At 32.5% G+C, this 25,935-nt stretch overlaps 1 protein-coding gene across 5 annotated transcripts in view; it reads right to left on the reverse strand.

Moving 5' to 3' along the window:
* Positions 1-25,935, reverse strand: part of ADAMTS6 (ADAM metallopeptidase with thrombospondin type 1 motif 6) — a 295,037-nt gene that overhangs the window by 138,138 nt on the left and 130,964 nt on the right. For all 5 annotated transcript variants that reach the window (XR_004624085.1, XM_034656286.1, XM_002919303.4 and 2 more), the window contains one exon: positions 23,747-23,852. Coding sequence is in view for 4 of the 5 variants with exons in the window: in XM_034656286.1 (XP_034512177.1) it covers positions 23,747-23,852 (106 nt within the window). In the remaining variant the exon portion in view is untranslated. The remainder of the gene's footprint in view (positions 1-23,746; positions 23,853-25,935) is intronic.

The raw sequence follows: 25,935 nt of genomic DNA on the forward strand, positions 1-25,935 counted from the left end.
GTTAGATAATCATGGCACTTTAAACTCTGTCTTGCATTTTTTAAAACAATCACCAGTCCATAGATCATGTACTTTTAAAATCTGCCATAAAATTAATGCCAAAAAATAAATAGATAACACATACACAATTACAGAATTAAAAAATAGTTTCCTGACGTTTTTTAATATGATTATATTTCTGTTTAAAAAGTCTGGAGGTAATTATAGCCTAAATTGTAACAACTACAAAATCTCAAAACTAAGCCCTCCCATTGTAGCAGAAAAATACAAGGAAATAAGAGGACATCTTTCTTCAGAAATATTTTCCATTTGTGATCTCTTTGATCTGTTCATATTCATAACTGATCTTGACTATGAATCACTTGTTACAATAAAGCAATGATGAAATTTAAGGGATATGCTCAAAGACTTTTATACCCACATCTGGCAAACATTTTTAGATTTAATAGTTACCCAACGGGATAGTTGTTACAATTTGCTCTAAAATAGAGTTTGAAACTCAATTCTACTTTTGGAATTTATATATAATTTACTAAACTAAGTGAACTCAAAATTCTGAACTTATTTCGAACAATATTTAATGAGGGATGTGCCTAGCAGAATCTAGGCCCTAGACTCCTTATACACCTGTATATAGCAATGTTCACATTTAGTATAAAGACTTCTGAGTTGGAAGTTAGGCTTCCAAAGGCAATGAAATCACTGCAATACATTTACATCTTTTCTACTACTACTTTACACTTCTTTTCTTTCATCTAACTACAAAGATGCCAGGGACCACAGAAAACAAGCTATTAAATATATACCAAGATTTTTGGTATGGTATATATGTGTGTATATTTACGTGCATATGTATAATTATTATGGCAAAAATAGGGAAGGTAGGTGGAACAAAGAAACATTTGCCATTTTAATCTTCCTTATAGTACGGGCAAAATGTAACTGAATTGTTTTATGGCAGCTGAAATCCATACCATCAAATTACAATGATGGTATCTGCCTACAAATCCATTTCTTTGTCTTTCTAGAAAAATAAAGGTACTGCTTTATCAAAGTTCCTAAAGTTGATGGTGACTAAATTCTACTTTATTTAGTAGTTTTATTATTTCTGGAACACATGCAAATATAAATATACTTACTTTATTCTGTGACTCCAGGTACTTAATCTAGTAACTCTCTGACTGGTCTTACCTGCTTTTTGTCATTAATGCATATCATGGCAAGGCTTGATTATTGAAATAATTTGTTTCACTTTATTATATTAACTTTTCTAAAGTCTTTATAAAGTCTTTACATTATTATCATTGTTTTAGCTACTATAAGAACTGTCTACATAAGTGACTACCTATATGTGAAAATATATATGGTATATATAATGTATATGTGTGCATTATGTGTATGTGCATGTGTGTGTGTGTGGACAGATAGGTAACATAATTTTGACATCCTGACGGCCCTGACCAAATGTAATTCTTATGAAAACACAATAAGGGAGTACCATTTAAATAATAGTAGCAATATGTTCTAATTTGAAAAATAGAAAATTTTATAATGGATTCACACAATCTAATATAAATGAGAAATAAGAAAACAATATTATCATGAATAATATTACTAGTCTGGGTAAATAACAATGGCACTATACAACTCTGAATCTTCATCAACTGACAGAGTAAAATGTTTCAGTCATGTTTCATTGACTAAACATTTTCTTTTTTTTTTAAGCTTTTATTTATTTCTTTGAGAGAGAGAGAAAGTGAGCAAGAGCACAAAAGCAGGGGGAAGAAGAAGCAGACTCCCCACCGAGCACGAAGCTGGATGTGGGGCTTGATCCCAGGACCCTGGGATCATTACTTGGGCCAAAGGCAGACACTTAACTGACTATGCCAAAAAAGCGTAAGTTCATTTGCTTCTTCCAAGGGGTATAAAGCCTCCAAAGAACCACAGGTATCATTTCAGAGTTAGACCTTACAACTGTACAACATTAATTCACTCATTAACAACTATTGACAGAATGCCTTTTACTTTACAGTAAAGGATTATTTACCTCAGTTCCTATTACACAATACATCATGTCTGTGTTTAAATAGAAAATGGGAAGGCATGCTGAAACACAGTTAAAAGAGACAAAACAAGGATCAAAACTAGGTTCAGATATGACACAAATTTTGTTATTAACCAACAGGGAATTTAAAGAAATTATGATTAATATGTTAGGGATGCTAATGGAAAAGTAGACAATATGGAAGAGCAGACAGGTCCTGGAGGCTGAAAGATGAAAATTCTGTGAAGGATGAAAAGGAAATGCCAGAAATCAAAAACACTGTAATAGAAATGTCAAATGCCTTTGATGATCTCATCTTTAGACTGGTCAACAAAGAAAGAATTAATGAGCTTGATGATAGGTCAACATATCTTTCCAAACTAAAATGCAGAGAGGAAAAAGAATTAAAAGGAAAAAACCCACACAAAACAGAACATCCAGAAACTTTGGGACAATATCTGAAGATGTAACTTACATGTAATTTGAATGTCAAAAGTAAAATAAAGAATAGAGCAAACTAAGAATTAGAACAATGCCCAAGCATTTTCTGAAATTAATGACAAACACCAAACCACAGATCCAGGAAGTTTAAATACCAAACAGATAGCATAAAAAAATCTACATGTATGCATATCATATTCAAACTACAGATGATAAAAGACACAAGACAATCTTAAAAGAAGCAGGAGGGGCAGGGAATCTACCTTACCTCTAGAGGAACAAGAGTAGAAATAACAATTTCTTATTAGAAACTATGTAAATTTTATATCAAGTAAAGTTATTTTTCAAAAGTGAAAAAGAAGCGGCGACTGGGTGGCTCAGTTGGTTGAAACTTGGACTCCTGGTTTCAGCCCAGGTCATGATCTTGGTGTCAGAATGGAGCCCCACGGTGGGGGGCGGGGTCTGGTTGAGATTCTTGCTCTCCCTCTGCCCCTCCCCTCACTCACACACACTCTCTCTCAAATAAATAAATAAATAATCTTTTTTAAAAAGTGAAAAAGAAATAATACTTTTTCAAACAAAACAAAGCTGAGGAAATATATTATCATCAGACCTGTACTACAAGAAATGAAAAAAAGTTCTTCAGGAAAAAAGAAAATTATATCAGTCAGAAACTTGGATCTACATTAAAAACAAGAAGAAGAAGAAGGAGAAGAAGAGGAAGAGGAGGAGGAAGAAGAAAGGCATCAGAAAAGGAATAAATAAAACAAACGTAAAATCTCTCTTGCTTAATAATACAAAGGATAACTTAAAACTAACAGTAGGAAAAATATTGGTGATTATATAAAACGGCTAAATGAAATGAAGAACAGCAACATCAGGAATAAGAGACGGGAATAAGGAATTAAAAGTATGCTGTTGTTTATGCTTTTGTTTTCGTTTTTGTTTTCGTTTTAAGTAAACTCTACCCCTAATGTGGAGCTTGAACTCATGACCCCAAGGATCAAGAGTCCCATGCTTTACTGACTAAGCCAGCTGAGCACCCCTAAAAGTCAGCTGTTAAAGGTACCTGTACTACATATGAGGCAGGATACTACTATTTGAAGGTGGACTTAGACTAGTTATAACATACATAACAATCTATTAATATATTAAATACATATACATATGTATATGTTATTACATACATTTTATATAAAATTTTATATTGAACTCCAGTAAACACTAACAACTTTTATTTTATTTTATTTTATTTTTTTTAAAGATTTTATTTACTTATTCGACAGAGATAGAGACAGCCAGCGAGAGAGGGAACACAAGCAGGGGGAGTGGGAGAGGAAGAAGCAGGCTCACAGCTTTAGAGCCTGATGTGGGGCCTCGATCCCATAACGCCGGGATCACGCCCTGAGCCGAAGGCAGACGCTTAACCGCTGTGCCACCCAGGCGCCCCAACACTAACAACTTTTAATTGATAAGCTATGAGAAGAGATAGGATAAAATCGTATAAAATATTTAATTAAAACTAGCAAAGGCAGAAAAAGGGAGGGAAAAGAAAGTGCAAAAGTGGAAAATGTTATAAACACAGTAGATATTAATTTGACTACATCAATAATCATTTTAAATATGAATAGTCTAAATACATCAATTAAAAGAAATTGTCAGAGTGAATAAAAACACAAGAATGAACTATATGTTCAAAAAAGAAATCAACTATAACTATGAAGATCCTGTTAGGTTAAAAGTAAGGGTTACATGGAAAAAGACATTCCATGATAACATGAATCAAAAGAAAGTTGGGGGAGTTATAATAATTTCAGACAAAACACACTTGTTTTGTCTGGAAAAAAAATTTTCAGCAATAAAGAATGACATTTCTTAAAAATAAAGAGGTCAATCCTCCAAGACAAAAATCCTTAGTGTGTATGCATTTAACCACAAATATTTGAGCCAATAACTGATAGAAATGCATGGGGAAATGCAAAATTTACTTTTATAACTGGAGACTTCCACACCTCTTTTTCAGTAATTAATATATCAAGCAGGGGAAAAAAAAATAGTGAGGATATGTTTGACCTGAATTCTACTGTCAATCTACTTGATCCAAATGACATTTATAGAATACTCCATCCAACAACTGCATGATATACATTTTCTCAACCTTGCATGGAATAGTCACCAAAAAGACCATATTCCAGGCCATAAAACACACCTTAACTAATTTAAAAGAATAAAAATCATACGAATACATTCTTACACCAAAAGAGAATTAAACTAGAAATCAATAACAAAAAAAGTTGGAAAATCTCAAAATATTTGGAGATTAAACAACATGGTTATAAATGACATATGTGTCAAGGAAGTATCAAGAGAAATTCAAAACCATTTTGAACTAAATGAAAATGAAAATACAACTTATCAACATTTGTGGGATGTAGCAAAAGCAGTGCTTACAGGGAAATTTATAGCACTGAATGCATATATTAGAAGGAGAAAGATCTAAAATCAATCATCTAAGCATTCTTTCACCCTAGAAAACAAAAGAAAGACAATTTAAGTCTAAAACATGTAGAAGAAAAGAAATAAAACTTAGATATGAAATTGAAAATAGGAGAACAAAGAAAAACCAAAGCTGATTCTTTAAAAAGGTCAATAAAATTGATATATCTCTAACCAAGCTGACCAACTAAAACAAGGAGAAGACACAGATTACCAATATCAGAAAGATTGCTCATCATTACTGATCTTTGGGCATAAAAAGACAATAATTAAGGAATACTATGAAAAACTCCATGTTGACAAATTTGATAACTGAAATGGAGCAAGTCCCAGAAAGACACAAACTACAAAAACTCACACAAAGAGATATTTAAAATCTGAAAAGAAGTTTATAAAGAAATATATGTATAAAGAAGTTAAATCAAAAATTAAAAACCTTTCAAAATAGAAAACACCAGGCCAATTTCACTGGTGAATTCCAACAAACATTTAAGTAAGAAATTAAAGCAATTTTCCACAATGTTCTCCACAAAACAGAAGCAAAGGTAACATCTAACTTGTTCTGGGAGGCTAGCATTACCCTAATACCACAAAAAAATAAAGATATTACAAGAAAGGAAAATAAAGACTAATACCTCTCATTCAAGAGTCATCAACAAATATCAGCAAATCAAATCCAACAATATATAAAAAGAACTATCTACTACAACCACACGGGATTTATTTCAGGTATTCAGAGCTGATTTAATATTCAAAAAACAACCATTGCACTCCATCACATCCACAGGTTAATGAAAGAAATCATATAATCATATGAATTGATGCAGAAAAAATCATTTGACAAACTCCAACTCCCATTCATGATAAAAACTCTGCAAACAAGCAAAAAATAAAAGGCAACTTCCTCAACTTGATAAATAATATCCACAAAATAATCCTCTAGTTACCACACTTAATGATGAGAAACTGGACACTTTCACTCCTATGACTAAGAACTTTCAGGAAAACTTTGTTCTCTCACCATTTCTATTCAACATCATATTAGAAATCTTAGCTAGCACAGTAATACAAAAGCAAATAAATACATGAATGAATGGATGGATGAACAAGAAGATATAGAGATTAGAGAGAAAGACATAAAATTGTTTTTGTTCACAGATAGACGGGTTGTCTCTGTCTAAATTTCCAATAAGACATAAAACCTCTTGGAATGAATCTAAAAGTAGAGCAAAGTCACAGAATGTGAGATTGAGTGTACAAAAGTCAATTGCTTCTCAATATACTATCAAAGAACAATTGTAAACCACTTTTTTTAAAAAGATTTTATTTAATTTGAGAGAGAGAGAGAGTGCAAGCAAAGGGGGGAGGGGCAAAGGGAGAGGGAGAGAGAGAATCTCAAGTAGACTCCATGCTGAACATGGAGTCCAATATGGGCTTGATCTCACGACCATGACATCATGCATGACCTGAGCTGAAATCAAGAATCCGACACCTAACCGACTGAGCCACCCAGGCATCCCTAGCAAAGAACAATTGTAATTGGAAATTTAAAATACAATACAATTTACAATAGTAAAAAAAAAAAAAATTCCTAGCAATGTATCTAAGAAAATATATACAGGATCCATATATAGAAAACCACAAAATCTGAGGGGATAAAGTGAAGATCCAAATATATGGAGAGATATTCTGTGTTCATAGAATGAAAGACTCAACATTGCTGATATTGAATACTGATATTGAATATTGAAGATGTCAATTCATCCCAACTTAATTTCTAGATTCAATGAAATCTCACTCTGAAATCCCAGCAAACTGTTTTTCATATATAGGCATACCTCAGATATATTGCAGTTCCATTCCAAACCACCACAATAAAGAGAATGTGTATTGTATTTATAACTAAATACATAAATATGTATTACATACTTACAGAGTAAGTACAAGAATTATTATATTATGTTTTAATGCTTAACACAAATATCAAACAAAAATTGAAACAATCTACTCAAATATTAGAAAGTACTGAATTAAAAAGTAATTACAGAATGTTTCCCCGACTGCAGACATTACATAACCTACTAGTCTATTCCACACATACCTAGGCATACACTCAAACATCATGTTCAAAATTTGATTTTAAAATTAAATTAGGCACTTCTAAATTCATTAGACCTAACATTTAAATTACAGACATTTCTCATGCTTGATGTCACACAAAAAGGAATATTGCTATAAAATTAAATAATTCAATAATTACTTTATCAATTCCCCAAGTGTTTAAAAATGATTATATGTTTTATTATATTAATGCAGTATGTGTTTAAGGTATTTTCCACATTAGTTCAGAATTCAATATTCACAGTAGCATCAAAAGTTAAGTATGATGTTAAATACAGAGAACAAACTGATAGTTGCTAGAGTGGAGGGAGTTGAGGGTTGGGAGTGCAAAATGAGTGAAAGGGGGAGGGAGATAAAGGTTTCCAGTAATGGAATAGATAAGTCACAAGGATCAAAAGTACAGCATAGGAAATATAATCAGTGATACAGTAATAGCATTGTATGGTGACAGATAGTAGCTACGCTTGTGGTGAGCACAGCATAATGTAGACTTGTCAAATCACTATGTTGTGCCCCTGAAATTAAAGTAACATTGTATCAACTATATTTCAGTGAAAAAAGACCAATGAAATGTAAACACACACATACACAAAAAAGTTAAGTATGATATTAATTCAAAAGACTAAATATGCAGAGATAAATTGTGAGGTTTCCATTCCTTTTGGATTTAGTATTTAAAAATCTGTAGTATTTCTACAGATAAAGACTGAGCATAAAATAGACACTAGAGGCACGAAAATGAATACGTAATCGTCCTTACTCTCAAGAAGACAGGTGTTAAAAGAGTAGAGGATTCCTAACTGTCTTAAATATATTTAGATTTTCATCCTGAGACCCTCTTAATAATTTCATAACCTTAACTATTGTGAAAAAGCTAAATAAAATTTATTTGTTCTAAAATTGTATCTTTCAAGATTTGGAGTATGAATGTTCAAGTATCATATCTAAATACATCTTGATTCAATTAGCTTTATTATGTGCCCAATTCCTTAGTGAGAGTTATTATATAACAAACAGGTTATAAAAAAAAGTACTTGGGACATAAAGTAATTTAAGTAGCACTATCAAAGCTTTCACTTTAAATGATCACTAGGTATTATTTATGCAGTTCTGATCCTTCTGCTCTTTTCACTTTATGCCAGTTCTCCAGGACCTTACCTTTATGGATGAAATCCAAATTTATATATTTAGACCATACCTATCTCATTAATTTTAGATTTGTACATCCAATTGCCCTCTGTACATTTCCACCTGGACGTCCTACAAGCTTACCTAACATAAAAATAATCCATTATTCCTTCAATTAAACTGGTTTCACGTTATATCAGCAGGTGGTACTGACATGTCTCACTCACTAAGGCTGAAAGACTAGAGTAATCCTTAATTTTCCCTCTCTCATCACTCCTATTCAATCAAGCATCAAACCCTGATATTTTATCTCTTCAATATATCTTTAATCTATACAAATGCCACCATCTGATTTCCAACCCTCATTATCTCTAACCTTTACATCAGGAATCTTTAGAAGCCATCCTAAAGCCAGAGGGTTTGCCTTCAACCCAAGCTTAACCGTTTAATCTCTTTGTCTCATTTAATTCATCTGTATAATGGGGAAAGTATTTATTATTGTGTGCATTCACTGTGCTTAACATACTTCTGGAACATGACAATGACCCTCTAAAATAATATTAGTAGTATTAATTTAGACAACTGCAGCAGCATGTTCTCCTCTGTGAAAGTCAGATCTCATGCAGTGTCTAGAGTGACCTAATCTAAAATGAAAATCTGACCATTCCATCTCTATTAAAAATTACTCAGTGACTTTCCACTATCCTAAGAGATAATATGCAAGCTCTTTATTACATATATAAGGCCCTGTATTTTCTACTTCTTATTTACCTCACCAGTTTCATCTCACAACTTCTTGTTTAGGCACTTCACCATCCAGCATCATTAAACTCCATGTAGTCATCATGAAGCATCATGTTCCTTTATATTTCAGGTGCCTTTGCTCAAAAAAACTGCCAATGGAGAATTTTAATCCAATGAAAATATCCTTTAAAAGTGAAGCTAAAATAAAAAAATTTTCAAACAAATAAAAGTTCAGAGAATAAGTTGCCAGGAAAACTAAATTATAAGAAATACTAATGGAAGGTTTTCAGAGAGAAGGAACATAATAGATGAAAATATGGATTTACATGAAAGAATGAAAAAAGAACCAGAAATGGTATAAAATATGTATGAAGTATAAAATATGTTGTTTCTCATTTTTTAATTTTTCTAAAAAAAATAAATGTCTAAAGCAAAAATAATAACAAGGTCTTGTAGGATTTATAACATACAAAGAACCAAAATATATGACAATAATAACCAAAGGATGGAAGGAGGAAAATGAACTATATCTTATGTGACAAACGATGTGCAACAATTTTATTTGAATATAAACTGATTAATTAAAGATCCACATTGTAAACCAAAAGGCAACCACAATAGATAGATAGATAGATAGATAGATAGATAGATAGATAGATAGATAGATAGGAGGTATAGTAATAAGCCAATAGTGAAGATAAAATGATATTTTTAAAGTAATTAATCAAGAGAAAATTGAAACAAACACAGATAGAAAAAACTAGACAACAAGCGCTAGATTAATGACCAAAACCCACTAATTACATTAAATATAAATGAACAAAAAATACAATTAAAAAGTAGAAACAGTCAAACTGGATTAAAAAAACAAAACCCAACTACAAGTTGTCCAAAAGAAATCCTCTTTAAATATAAAGACAGAGGTAAACTCATAGTAAAAGAATTTCCATGCAAACAATAAGATGAAAGGTGGAATTACTTTATTAATAACACAAAGTAGATTTCAGAAAAGTAATGTTTACAAGGATAAAAAGAGATATTTCATAATGGTAAAGACACAATTAATCAAGAAGATATATTCTAATTGTGAATGCATGTAATTATAAAATTTCAAAATGTATGAAGCAAAACTGAGTAATGATAAGAGAAATGGACAAATCTATACATTGGTTGAGATTTCAAACTTCTCTATTAAAAATAGATAGATCAACTGTAAAGAAAAGCTGTAAGACTATAGGAGACTTAAACAACACTACCAAACAAATGGATCTAATTGAAAATGCTAGACCATTCCAGCCAACAACAACAAATAACACTTTCTTTTCAAGGATGTGAGACACATTCACCGAGATAGAAAATATAATGGGCCATAAAGCGAATTTCAATTAGAAGGATCAAAATAATGGAATATATTATTTGACCACAATCCAAGAAGAAATCACACACACAAAAAAAAGTGTTAACTAAATGAAAATGGAAATACATGATAATGAAATGTCATATGCTGCTAAAAAAGAGCCCACAAAGAAATTTATAACATTAGGTCTTATGAAAGATGGGAGATGTAAAATCAATGAACAAAGCTTCTACTTTAAGAGGATTAAAAAAAAGAAGAAGAAATTAAATCTAAAGTAAGAATAAGAAAGGAAAAAAATAAAGAGCAGAACAATAAAATTTTTAAAAGAGCATGCAATAGAGTAAATCAATGAAATCCAAATGTTTTTAAAAAGAAAACAATAGAATTTAAAAACCTAAAGCTATATTAATCAAGAAGAAAAGGAGTGACATTGGCAAGATGGCAAAATAGGTAATTGCCAACTTTAGTCCCTTTACAGAAAAAGCAACTAGCAAATATCCATAGGTGACACCTTTGTGAAAATCTCAGAATTCTGGGTGAGGTAGATGCACCCCCTTAAACAACAACAAAACAAAAAACAAAACAAAACAAAACAAAACAAAGAAAGAAAGAAAGAAAGAAAGAAAGAAAGAAAGAAAGAAAGTAAGAAGACTACATTAGAGTGGTAAGAGGAACAGTTTTACTTTGACTACATCATCCTTCTTTCAGGCCTATGCAGCACTGCACCAAGCAGGTCCCCCTGAGCCTACAGTTTCTCCAGTGGAAAAAAAGAGAGCCCAATGTGGCCATCCAGTGCCCCCAACATTCCAGGACATTTACATGGAGGACCACTTAGTTGTGCATAGGGATCACTAGGGGAACCAGCTAATGACAGAGAGAGAAAGGACACAAGCTTACAGCAATTAGCACTTCACATTCCTGTTATATAGAAGTGGCCCGTTAGCAGAGATCCCAACCAGTGGCTCAAGGCAAGTGCACATCTGAGCCAGTGGCCTCTTCTGGCCAGGCAACTTGATCAATAGTTCTGTTAAGTTTGGGTCTCCACCAATTGGCCTGTCCCAGCCATAGACACATTCTAGAGACCCATCAACACAAATAAGCAAGTCACTGGATCTGACTATTGCTGAGCACAGCCTCCAGCACTGCTTGACCAGGAAGCCTGGACAGTGATGCCAGACAGCCATACAGCACATATGACAGGCAGCCCTGGCAAGAAAGCACATCAGCACCTCACAACACAACTGTCTGTGAAAGACTGGAAGAGGAAATGGCTTCCTCAAATTCACAGATACCAATGTGAAGATACAAAGATCACAAGGAATCAGGTAAATTTCTACAATCAAAGGACACTAATAAGCTCTAATAACTAACCCTAAAAAAACAGTGATCTATGAACTGTATGACAAAAAACTCAGAATAATTTTTTTAAAGAAATTCAGTAAACTGTAGGAAAACACAGATAACTAAACAAAATTAGAATTAGAAAAATAATTCATGAACAAAATGAGAAGTTCAACAACAAATAGAGACCATTAAAAAACAAACAAACAAAAAACACAAAAATCCTGAAGCTAAAGAAAACAATGACTGAAGAATTCAAAAGAGAACTTCAATAGCAGACTCAACAAAGCAGAAGAAAGAACCAGTGAATTCAAAGAAAAGTCCACTGAAATCTCATCAGAGAAGCAAAAAAAAAAAAAAAAAAAAAAAAAAAAAAAAAAAAAAAAAAAAAAAGAAGAAAGAAAGAAAAGAAAAGAAAAAGAGTGAAGAAAGCCAATGTGAATAACAGAATACTATTAAAAGAAGCTATCTAAACATTATCAGAGTCCCAAAAAGAGATAACTGGGAGAAAAGGGCAGAAGCCTTATTTACAGAAATAATGGCTGGGAACTTCCCAAATCTGGGAAAAGATTGGACATTCAAGTTCATGACTCTCACAAGTGCCCAAATAGTTTCAACTGAAAAATATTTACTCCAAGAAAAATTAAAATAAAACAGTATAAAATCAAAGACAAAGAGAGAACTTTAAAAGCAATAAGAAGGGGCACCTGGGAGCTTGGCTGGTAAAGTATCTGATTTTGGCTCAGGTCATGATCTTATGGGTCATGGGACTGAGCCCCAAGTCAGTCTCCACTCAGCATGAAATCTGATTCTGATTTTCTGCCTCTCTCTCTTCCTCTGCCACTTCCCTGGCTCATACTCACCCTTTCTCTCTCCCTAAAATAAATAAATAAATAAATGTGGAAATGAATGAACGAATGAATGAATGAATAAATAAAATAAAATCTTAAAAAAAAAAGCGGTAAGAAAAAAATGTCTCACAAACAAGAGAACCCCCATAGATTATCAGCAGATTTCTCAGGAGAAACCTTGCGACTGAGAGAAACTGGGATATACTCAAAGCACTGAGAGGAAAAAAAAAAAAAACTGCCAACCAAGAATACTTAACCTGTCAAAGCTATCCTTCAGAAATGAAGGAGTAATAAAAACTTTCCAGGCCTAAAAAAGATGAAGTAGTTCATCATCACTAGACCTGCTTTTCAAGAAATGCTTAAAGGAGTTCTTCGAACTGAAATGACTGGATGCTGATAAGTAACATGGGAACACAATGAAAATATAAAACACATTGGTAACATATATGGACAAATTCAGAATATTACAATATTATAATATGATGGTATGTGACCTCTAATATAAAGGTTAAAGAAAAAATAAAATACAAGTATAAAAATAACTATAGTTACAATAATTTTAATAGCTATGCCACACAAAATATGTAAATTGTGACATAAAATGTAAAATATGGTGGGAAAATTATAAGGGAGAGTTTTTGTATGTAATGGAAGTTAATTTGTTATCATCTTACAACAGACAGTTATATCTATAATATGGTTTATGTAAAGGTCATGCTAATCACAAAGCAAAAACCTACTGTAGATAAACAAAGGATAAATAAAAGGGAATCAAATCAAACCACCACAGAAAATTATCCATTCACAAAGACAGAAAGAGAGAAAGAAAGGAACAAAGGGATTACAAAAGAGCCAGCAAACAAATAATAAGATGGCATTACTAAGTCCTTAGATATCAATAATTACTTTAAATGTAAATGGATTAAATTCTCTAATCAAAAAACATGGAGTGGCAAAATGGATAAAAAAAATAAGACTGACCTATTCGCTACCTATAGGAAACTCACCTCAGCTTTAAGGAAAAAATAGGTGCAAAGCGAAGAGATGGAAAAAGATATTCCATGCAAATGTAAACCAAAAGAGAAGAGAGATAGCTAAACTTAACACCAGACAAAACAGACTTTAACTCAAAAGCTGTAATAGGAGACAAAGCAGGTCATATATAATCATAAAGGGGTCAATTTATAGAGAGAACATAACAATTGTAAATATGCATACACCCAACATTGGATTGCCAAAATATGTAAAACAAATACAAACAGAACTAAAACAAGAAATAAATACAATATAATAATTGATGGGGATTCTAATACTCCACTTTCAACAATACATCACTCAGACAGAAAATGAAGAAACATCTGACTGGAACTACACTTTAGACACTATACAGATCTTTCTATCCAACATTATAGAATATACATTCTTCTCAAGCACCACGTAACATTCACCAGGATAAATCACACAATAGGTCACAACACAAGTCTTAACAAATTTAAAAATATTGAATTTACAATACCCAAATTATGGAAGCACACCAAGTGTCCATCGACAGATGAATGGATAAAGATGTGATATACACACACACACAATGGAATATTATTTAGCCATAAAAAAGGAATGAAAAAAAGAACGAAATCTTGCCATTTGCAACAACATGGATGGAGCTACAGAGTATAATGCTAAGTGAAGTAAATCAGTCACAGAAAGACAAATACCATATAATCTCAGTCATAGGTGAAATTTAATAAAACAAGATAAACAAGCAAAGGAATAAGAGAGAGAAAGAGAAAGAAACCAAGAAACAGACTCTTAACTACAGAGAACTATAGAGAACAACTAATGGTTACCAGAAGGGAGGTGGGTGGGGGATGGGTGAAATAGGTGAAGAGGATTAAAGAGTACACTTATCATGGTGAGTACTGAGTAATGTATAGAATCACTGAATCACTATATTGTACACCTGAAACTAATATAACTGTATGTGAACTATACTGGAATTAAAATTAAAAACTTAATACAAAATAATAATGCATATATAGTGCATGGGCATACTGTCCATTAACAAAACAAAACAAAAAAAACCCCACAATGGATGGAATAAACAATTTGAATTTCAGTTATGATGGGATTTCTGGGTGTTGATATTTTTGACTTCTACACTTGGCACAATAATAAACATTTGCTAAAATGAGTATGGATTATATTTACAATAATTTGTATGCTCTAAAAATTCTTTTTAAACACTGAAATCATTTTAAGACTCTTATCACTGCAGTAGTATAATACTAAGAATCAACAGGAAAATAGCAGGAAAATTCACAAAAACATGGAAATTAAACAACACACGGCTGAACAATCAATTGGTCAAAGAAGGAATCAAAATTTAATAAAAAACTACTTTGAGACAAATGTAAATGGAAAAAACAACATACCAATTCTAAGAGGGAAGAGTATAGGGATAAATGCTGATATTATTGAAAAAAGAAAGATCTCAAATAAACAATCTAATTTTGTGCCTCAAGGAACTAGGAAAAAAAGAAACAAAATAAGGCCAAATTTTGTAGGAAAAAATAAAAAGAACAGAAAAGAAAGAAATGAGTGAGGACTAGAAAATCAACAGAAAAGATCAATGAAATCAAGAGGTGCTTTTTTGAAAAGATAAGCCAATTGACAAAACTTAAACTAGAGTAACTAGAAAAAAGAATTTAAAGAAATATAGTCAGAAATTAAAGAAAAGATATTGCAATTGATACCACAGAAATACAAAAATCATAAGGGACAATTACAAACAATGATACATCAACAAATTAAATAAGTTAGAAGAAAAGTAAAAATTCCCAGAAATATAACCCACTAAGACTGAATCATGAAGAAATAGAAATTCTGAACAGATCAATAACAAGTAAGAAGATTGATCAGTAACCAAAAACCTCCCAAAAAAAGAAAAACCCAGGGACAGATAAATTCACCAGTGAATTCTACTAAACATTTAAAGAATTAATGCCAATCCTTCTTACACTCTTCCAAAAAACTGAAAAGCAACAAATACCCCCCAAAGTCTTTTACAAGGAACCAGCATTACCCTGATAGCAAAGCCAGAATACATTCAAGAGAAGAAAACTATAGGCCAATGTCCGTGATGAATATAGATACAAAAATTTTGAACCAAATAATAGAAAAATGAGTTTAACAATACATTAAGATGATCACACACCATGATCAAGTAGGATTCTTCCCTGAGATGCAAGGATGGCTCAGCACATGCAAATCAGTTAAAGGTGATACATCACAATAATAGAATGAAAAATAAAAATCATATGAGGATCTCAGTAGATAAACAAAAAGGATTTAACAAAATTCAACGCTCCTTCATTTTAAAAACTCTCAACAATGTGGGTGTATAGAAGCAACAAACCTCAACATCATAAATGACCAGCCCACAGCTATATTATAATCAATGGAGAACTTAAGCTTTTCCTCTAAGATCAGGAAGAGTATCTAATCAAGAGTATCCTCTGTACTTCCACCTCTTCTATTCAACATAGTAAGTCCTAGCCAGACCAATCAGGCAACAAAAAGAAATAAAAGGCATCCAATCAGAAAGAAGTAAAATTACCTCTGCTCAGAGAGGACATGATCTTATATATAGAAAATCCAAAAGATTCCACCAAAAAATAGTTAGAACTAATAAACAAATTGAGTGAAGTGCAGACTACAAAAGTCAACATACAAAAATCAGTTGTGTTTCTATACACTAGAACAATGAACAATCTGAAAAAGAAATAAAACTATACCTTAAACAGTAGCATCAAAAACTATAAAATCATTACAAATAAACTTAATCAGGAGCACCTGGATGGCTGAGTCAGTAGAATGTGCAACTCTTGACCTTGGGGTCATGAGTTCAAGCCCTAATTTCGGTGTACAGCTTACTTTTTTAAAAATTTAATTAAATGAATTAATTTTTATATTTTAAATTTTTTTAATATGAATTCTAAATAAAATTCATTTAATGAAACTTTTTAGAGATTTTTATTTACTTATTTATTTATATATTTGACAGAGAGCAAGACAGCACAAGCAGGGAGAATGGCAGAGGGAGGCATTGGGCTCCATCCTAGGACGCTGGGATCATGACCTGACCCGAATGCAGATGCTTGGCTGACTAAGCCACCCAGGCTCCCTTAATTAAATTTTTAAAAAAAGAAATACATTTAATCAAAGAGGTAAAAGACCTGTATACTGAAGATAGTAAGAAAGTGATAAAAGAAACTGAAGAAGACAGAAATAAATTTGAAGATATCTCTTGTTAATGGATAAGAAGAGTTAATATTATCAAAATGTTCAAACTACCCAAAACCATCTATAGGTTCAATACAAGTCCTATCAAAATTCTAATGACATTTTTCACAGAAATCCTAAAATTTGTATGAAATGACCCAAAGATTGCCAGAGCAATCTTGAAAAACAACGAAGCTGGTGGTATCACAAAACTGGAGGCAATGGAACAGAATAGGAAACCCAGAAACACACACACACACACGGTCAACTAACATTTTAAAGGGGTGCCAATAATACTCAATGGGAAAAAGACAGTCTCTTCAATAAATGGTGATGGGAAAACTGGCCTGCAAAAAAAAAAATGAAATTGGACCCCTATCTTACACAACTCATAAGAACTAATTCAAAATGAATTAAAGATTTAAGTGTAAGACCAAAAACCATAAAATTCCTGGAAGGAAATACAGGGGAAAAGGGTTCTCAGCATCACCAATCATCTGGGAAATGCAAATCAAAAGCACAATGAGATATCACATCACACCTCTTAGAATGGGTAATATAAAAAGACAACAGATTACAAATGCCAGCAAGAATGTGGAGAAAAGGGAACCCTTGTTGATGGGAATGTAAATTGGTACAGTCACTATGGAAAATAGTACGGAGGTTCCTCAAAAAAGTAACAGAACTACCACATGATCCAGAAATCCCACTTCTGGGTAAACGGCCAAAGGAAATGAAATGACTATCTCAAAGAGATACCTGCACCCCTACGTTCATCGGAGAATTATTCATAAAAGTCACAATTTAGAAACAACTTAAGTGTCCCTCAATGGATAAAGGGATAAAGAAAATGTGATATATAAATTCACACACACACTCGAATACTATTCCGTCATAAGAAGGAAGAAAATCCTGCCATTTGTTTCAGTGAGGATGAACCTTGAGGGCATGAAGTGAAATAAGTAAGATCAAAGACAAATACTGTGTGATTTCACTTACGTGTAATCTAAAAAAGTTGAACTCCTAGAAACAGTGAGTAGACTGATGGTTGTCAGGGACTAGGGTGTGAAGGAAATGGGGAGATATTCAAAGTGTACAAACTTCCAGTTACACAATGAATAAGTTCTGAAGGTCTCATGTAGAGTATTGTGACTATAGTTAACAATACTGTATTGTATGCTTGAACATTGCTAAGAGAGTGGATCTTGAATGTTCTCACCACACACACATAAAAAGGTAATTATATGATGTGATGGATGTGTTAACTAACCTTATCATGGTAATCATTTCGCAATATATACGTGTATCAAATCATCACGTTGTACACCTTAAACTTATACAATGTTATATGTCAATTATATCTCAATAAAGCTGGAAAAAAGGGAGAAAACACAAATTACAAATATCAAGAATGAATGGTGGAATATCATTATTTATATGACAGACATTTAAAAGACAATAAGAGAATATTATAATAAATTTGACAATTTAGAAATAGTCTAAATACTTTGAAAGACATAATTCACAAAAAAATTCAAAAGATTTATATAATGAGTTATCCTATATTTAATTTAAAAAATAAATTATTAATCAACAATCTTCCCATAAAGAAAATTCCAGGCTTAGATGGCTTCGTTGGTAAATTCTATCAAAGGAAGAAATCCCATCAACCTTATGTATACAAACTCTTCCAGAAAATAGAACAGTTCCTAATTCAATTTATATGACTGTATTCTGATACCAAAACTCAAGAAATACATTAGGGGGGCTTGGGTGGCTCAGTCAGTTGAGCATACAACTCTTGATTTTGGCTCAGGTCGTGATCTCAGGGTCGGGAGAGGGAGCCCCACACGGGGGGGAGGGGGCTGGACTGGGCATGGAGCCTGATTTGGATTCTCTCCCTCCCTCTCCCTCTGCCCCCTCCTCCACCCCACTCATGCTTTTTCTCTCTCTCTAAAAACATAAAAATTCAAAAAAATAAGAGAGAGACAATAAAAGAAAACTACAATCAATTTTTAACAAATTGTGCTAAAATAATTAGATATTCATGACAGAAAAAGAACCTCAACCTTTACTTCATATTATTTAAAAAAATTAACTCAGAATAGATCATAGATCTTAATATAAAAGCTAAAAGTATAAAACTTCTAGACAAAAATACAGAAGAAAATTTTCACAATTTTGAAGCAGGCAAAGACATTTTAGGACACACAAAAAACCACAAACCATACAAGAAAAATTTTAAATTGCGCTTCATCAAAATTTTAAAACTGTTTTTTTACAAAAAAAGAACATTAAAAAATGAATGGCAAACAACAGAGTTGGAGAAAATATTCATATTATGTATATATGACAGACTTTTTTACCCAGGATATACTGAGAACTCTTGCAACTCACTAAGAGAGACACCACAGTTTGGAAAAAAAAGAAAAAATGGGTAAAAGATTTTGAACAGACTCAAAGAAGATAGTGAATGACAAATAAGCATATGAAAAGATGCTCATCATCACTAACATCATTTACCAGAAAGTAGATGATTAACTAATTAAAATTACAATGAGATGCCACTAAAATGTATAATGATGGCTAAAATAAAAAAGACACAAACAAATGTTGACAAGGATCTTGACGTAATCAGAACTCTCATAGATTGCTAGTGGGAATGCAAAATGGTATATAGCCACTTTGAAAAACCTAACATGTACCATACTACCAGCAGTACCACCCAAGAGAAATGAAAGTATATGTCCAAACAAATACTTGTACATGGATGTTCATAGCAGTTCTATTCATCATAATAGCCCCAAACTAGAAAAAAAACTAAAATGTGGTATCTGCTATTGCTACTGACAAGGAATACTAACCAGAAAAAAACAAAAAACAAACAAAAAAGTTACTGATACACACAACAATATGGGTGAATCTCAAAAGCACTGTGCTAAGGGAAAGAGACTAGATACAAAGAGTACCCACTATATAAGTCAACTTAAATGGAGCTATAGAAAAGACAAGTCTAATCTATAGTGATAGAAAGTAGATCTGTGGCTGTCTGGGCCCTGGGAAAAGGGGAGGAGAGTGGAGATTGACTGTAAAAGGGAACAAGGGAACTTTTTCAGGTAATGAAAATGTTGATATCTTAATTGTGCTGGTGGTCAAATGGTTAGATACATTTGCCATAATTCACTGAACTACACACAAAATGTATGCATTTTTATTGTATGTAAATTATACTTAAATAGGTGTTTTAAAATGTAATCAAGGGAAAGCAAACTCTTCCAAAACACACAGAATACTTCTTAACTCATTTTTAAGACTAACATTATTTTGATACCAAAACGAGACAAAGGCATTAAAGTCCCAAATACTAGTTCCAAATCCTAAAATTTCCATAGCGTATTAATTATTAGTCTTCTTTATGAAAGCACAGTCTTGATCAAGCATTTAGAAACACCTAGGTATTTGTAACAAGAGAAAGGAAGTTTGGATTAAAGAAAATAGTAGTAAGAGCTTCCTAACACAAGTAACCTAATTTAAAATTTTATCCTGTAGCCTGCCACATATCTCCTTAAAAAAAAAAAATCATCTCCTAACTAATCTTTTGTATCCCTATTGGTAAGACCAAACATTGATAATGATTTCCAAAAGCAAAACCAATATATACCCGCAGCTTTCACTAAAACATTAAACATTTCCATAAATTTTGTCAAAATCAGTTATAGTGCACTAAATCATGATTAAATATTAAATAAGCTAAGTCAACTAAAAGATTTATGATCTTAGGGACCTATTCTTTTTTGTGAAGAAATATCAGACATATACAATAGTAGAGAGAGTAGCATAATGAATTCCCATCCATACGCCATCAAGATAATAAAATTCAAAATGTTGCTATTCTTGCTTTACCTTTCTCTTTTTTCTTTTCCACTTTCTTTTAAAAGCAAACCTCAAACATCCTGTCATTTCAGTCCTGCATAGTTCAATATGCATCCCTAAAACTTATGAATATTTTTAAGATCTCTTTTTAAGATTATTTATTTTGGGGGGCACCTGGGTGGCTCATTAAGAGTTGCGTTCAGCTCAGGTCATGATCCCAGGGTCCTGGGATTGAGATCCGAGTCAGGCTTCCTGCTCAGTGGGAAGCCTGTTTCTCCCTCTCCCACTTCCCCTGCTTATGTTCCCTCACTCTCTGTCTTTCTCTCTGTCAAATAAATAAATAAAATCTTTTTAAAAATAGGATTATTTGTTTTTGTACAGTATGGAAACATTAGTTTTCTCAATACACAAGAAGTCAGGTTGAATTTTTTAACATCATACTTTTTTCCACTGCCGAAACCTATAGCAACTACATAATTAATTTAAAATCTTTCAATGAGCATTCTTTTCTATAAGATTTCATTAATTGCCTTTGGCTTATAGCTACATTAAAGCTAAACATGTTATTTATATAGAACATAAACCCTCAATCTTTTTACAATGAAATTAATTTCTTGTTTTCAAAAGGCACAGAGAGAAATAGAAGTGGTGGCTAATATGATCACCATACGGGTCACTGGAAAACAAACAAACAAACAAACAAAAAACGGTCACTAAGGCCTAGCAAAAGAAAAGAGAAAAAAGTTATCCCATAGCTGTTCAAAAGAGATAGTATATCCATCCCTATACAAGTATACAGTGGGTGCAAAACCATATTCGACACACTGTAAAGAATACTAGAAAATCTTCCAACGGTCTAGTGATTCAGTGGGGGCACTTCTCAGTAACTCATTGTCAAATAGTCTTCATTGTGATAAATCTGCAGATATCATCACATCACTTAACATCCATCCTGCTAAATGACACAAGTTATAAAACTTCAATATACTTTAACTGAAAACTATACTTCACATATTTACCATGGCTCTTGCTTTGTGTCAAGAAGAATAGGGAACACAGTATTTTAGGGATGACAAGAGTTATGCCAGAGTTGACTTGCTAAGTTTCTTAAAGCTAAACCTTAAGATCTTAAAAACAAGTAAAGGGATCTTCATCCATAAAAGAGATTTTTCCTAACTGAGCAAATAATAATTTGATATATTGAAAAAGATATGTTAAACATACTCTGCCCCGTTGTCTGGGGAAAGGGAATGGAGGATGCGGACATATTAATCAACTGGACATAGAAGGATAGCTGATTTTTCGTTTGTCAAATAACACTTTTGAATGGAAGCATTTCTTTTGGCTCTCAAAATAAAGCATTTTGTAGATTTCCCTTCTCTCATTTTTAGCAATCACATTATCAAACAAGAATTAGCTGTTACTTCAAAGAATATAAATCTTAAAAGGTTAATTCATATTCTACTACTTCATAATCACCTATATAAGGCACAAGCCATTCATCTTAGGAAGAATTAAAAGGAATAACCCAAGAGGCCAACAACAATAACAAAAATCTAGGAAGGCTGAAAGTTGGTCAGTTAGAATCTTCGTCTCAATAAAAGATACAAAGAGAGATAAACCCTACCTCAGTTATTTAAGTACATACAAAAGGAGACTTATAATGCATATGTTGACATTGACTAACTTGTGACTGCATGAGGTAACAGTGCTCTCATACACACATTATTCATCTGCTGTATGTTACTTGTCCTAACCTTTCAATTTAATTGAATCTAACAGAACCTATTAAATTCAGTCTGGTTGCATAAGATTATGACAGTCATTAATGAGCCAGACTTCTAAGTGCGTTGAGGATAAACTGACTGGTTATGAGGGCTTTCTCCTTTTGTTCCCTTGTTGTTTATTGCAATGAAAACTAGAATGCTAATATATTTAGGCCTTCATTAAAAGTGTAATACTGACCTTCCGTCATATCTGAATCAAGTTAGGTTTAAACTTGCTGGTTATTCGCCTTTATACATAAATCAACACTGTTTGGTAAAATTTAAGTCGCAATCTTCAAAATAATGCAACAGACTGACTCAATTTCACTCTCCACTTTGGGGGGAAAAAAAAAGCAAGCTGAGCTACAGATTTATCTCGGGAATGACCTCTGAGGCAAATGTATAATAAACATTCATTTTTATTTGTTCTTTCTTCACCATCCATTTCTCTACCAAAAAGCAGACTGTAAAACTTAAATCATACAAATGTCAGGAGTTCCTGCAAATAGGCTGCTTTTTTTAGTTAAAAATGTTTGACTATCCTTTAAAGTTTTCGAATTTCTCTCTTTCCACATGAGCAGACTTTTACATTTACTACTGCCTGTTGCTTGAAAAAAAGAAAGTAAGGATTTTATTGCTATGTGTGTGCATGTGGGGGGATAGCAATAGGACAGTTTTTGGCACAGATTTATTTAAAACAAATATTAAAAATTCCAGATCCTTCTAAAAAGTGATGAGAATGATATCTCTCTACTCTTTGTAACATCAGTTTTGACTGGTTTTTTGTTTGTTTGTTTTAATTTCAATGACGTATTACACCTGAAAACACAAGTTACATAGCACTGATTGCACAAACTTTATGTCTGGAAAATATATGCACACAGCTGTATGAAGAGTGAAAACTCAAAGTAGATTTTATGGTAGTGGTGTCAATGATGATTTTAAAAATATATAGGTACTGTCACTTGAGGAAAAGAAAGATCATTTAAACAATTTAACTTAGAGGAACTGGGTGATGAGCAGACCATGCTAAAGGTAAATTATTTCAAATATATATAACAAAACTTAAGTGTGGTTCATTCACCACTCTAAAAATATGGGTCATTGAATCAGAAGGATTATTTAACAAGTCTCCAGTTCTTAAGATGATTTATCCCAATACCCCAAATGATAACATTCTCTACTGAAATCAGACAAAAAGGCAGTAAAGTATGTTTGAGCACATGCGCTCCACACAGTAGTTATGAGTTGCTCAAAAGAGTGGAGTTCTGAAATTTATTTTGATTTTCTTAAACTCACTCACTTGTGACCAATCTCATGTGCAATGGTAAAAGCTGAACCCAGGCCAATGTCTTCATTAATGCTGCAGCTCCTTTCAGGCTCACACATTCCAGCCACAGAGGCCAAGCCTGAATAAACAGAAGGAGACACAAAGGGTCAAGCCAAGGTGTTTCAGTCTTAAAAAGCCCATACTTATAAATGCCTGGATTCTTTTTAATAACCTCCATGCACAGAAGGAGCAGTTGGCAAAAGGTTAACTTTCTAGTCATTTGCAAAATCACTGGGGGGAGTTTCACTTTGCCGGCTAGACATTAATATTTTTTGAACTGCAGTCAGTGCTGGAAAATGTCTAGACTAGGGGTTAGATTTATAAATTTTACTTCTGGTAACTTGGGACCACCTAGTAACTTGAGCCAGAAGAGGGAATTCAAGAAAGCATTTCTATTTTAACATTCTTCAGGCAGTAGAAAGCAAAATATATCCACATTATTTTTCTAAAGAGATCTGTTTAAGTTTAGTGGGTTCATAAAAATATACAAGCAACTTTTTAGTTACCAAAAAAAGGGAATCCCAAATGGTTTTTTTTAAATGACATTTTTTTATAAAAGCAAAAATGAATGATTCAAAAGGAGAACTGTTAAAAATAGGAGGCTTTGCATTTTTTTAATCTTCCGAAATTAGTCCTGATAGTGATGCAACAATTTCTTTAGGTATTTTAATGGAAAGAAAGACATTCGCACATTCAGTGGTTATCCGCTCTCCCATCCCCCTTCAATGCATTAGTTTTACTAATAAAGCAAAAAACTACAGTGTTAATTCACTGATTCTAGTGAAATGTTATGTTCTCAAGGTATCCCTCCCATGGGAATTTTAGCTTATAAAAGCTTTCATATTTACTTCCAAATGAATATCACACTCTGTGAATTAGTACATAACTTAAAAACAGTACTTAGAAAAAAGAATTTCTGTGTGAAAAATGTCATGTGTTATAAGGAAACAAATGCCAAATCACACTTAACACACGTAGGAACAAAAGTTATTTAAAAGAAATTGAAGGAAAAGTAAGAAAAACATTTTATATGTTAGTAGTCTACTATCATTACCCAAATGATAATTATCTAACCACAAAAAGTGATTTGAATCCAGTTCAATGAATATTTATTGACTGTAATAAGCAACGTTCCATGCTAAGTATAATTTCCCAGTTACACTAATTTGGAACAGTAAACGCTATTCAATTAATATTTTTACTATCAAGAAAGCTCTAGAAATTGTTTTTCTGAACCTTCTAATATAAAATATAAACATAATAGTCACACTGGAACAGAGTTGAGGTCAGTGCTAGATTTGCTAATTTGTTTTATGTGGAAGGAGCAGGAGCTGGGGAAGGAGTTGATTTCTGTCTCTGAGTTACTGTAAATAATAGTGTTATCCTTGTGTGCCCTTCCATCTAATTAGAAGTCTTGGGACCTGAAGAAAAGGAAGAAAAAAGAGGGACTAGTTGGGGAAGGTGACTTAATTTTTTTGGTTAATCAAAAATATTTCATAAATGTTAGTTCTAAATTCCACTGAGAGAAAGAGAGATAGGGAAAGAAAGAATACCAAAAAAGTTTGCAGTAGATTATCTGGCTAAGCTATTGAGTTCAATATCATCCATGATATAGGAAGAACAAAGCCACACTGAATACTGTTTCTGTTTTGAGCTTTATGAAATTTGGTTAGAAAAACAATTACTGAGAATATTGTTAAATTAACACTTCTTATATTTCCCAAAATATACTATTCCATGGGTTAGATTTTTGTTTGTTGTTACTGTGACTGTTTGGTATATACCACGTGGTAATATTTTTAATGACTCCCCAAGGTGCATTTGCAAACACAGATTTACCTCTGTATCTGATATAAAATTAACTTAGCTGTTCTACTGAAAGAACAACTTCAGAAAGTATATTTGGGAAATAACTATTAGTTAAAAATACAGAGCTAAATCTTAAATGAAATAAAATAATTTAGATGCTAATCTATTTTCACAACCCTGCTACTTTCTGTATTCCTATAAAACTGAGGCTGTCAAAGTTATGTGTGATTGTGTTAATAGGGGTTTGATTACTATTTGGGTCATTTAGATTTCCTCAGTTTGATGGCCACAGTTTGCACCCTTAAATCTACTTAGCCATGTTACAATTGGTCATCAAAGGTACTAAGCAAGAG

This window comes from Ailuropoda melanoleuca, chromosome 3, assembly GCF_002007445.2.
Source record: "Ailuropoda melanoleuca isolate Jingjing chromosome 3, ASM200744v2, whole genome shotgun sequence".
NCBI lineage: Eukaryota > Metazoa > Chordata > Mammalia > Carnivora > Ursidae > Ailuropoda > Ailuropoda melanoleuca.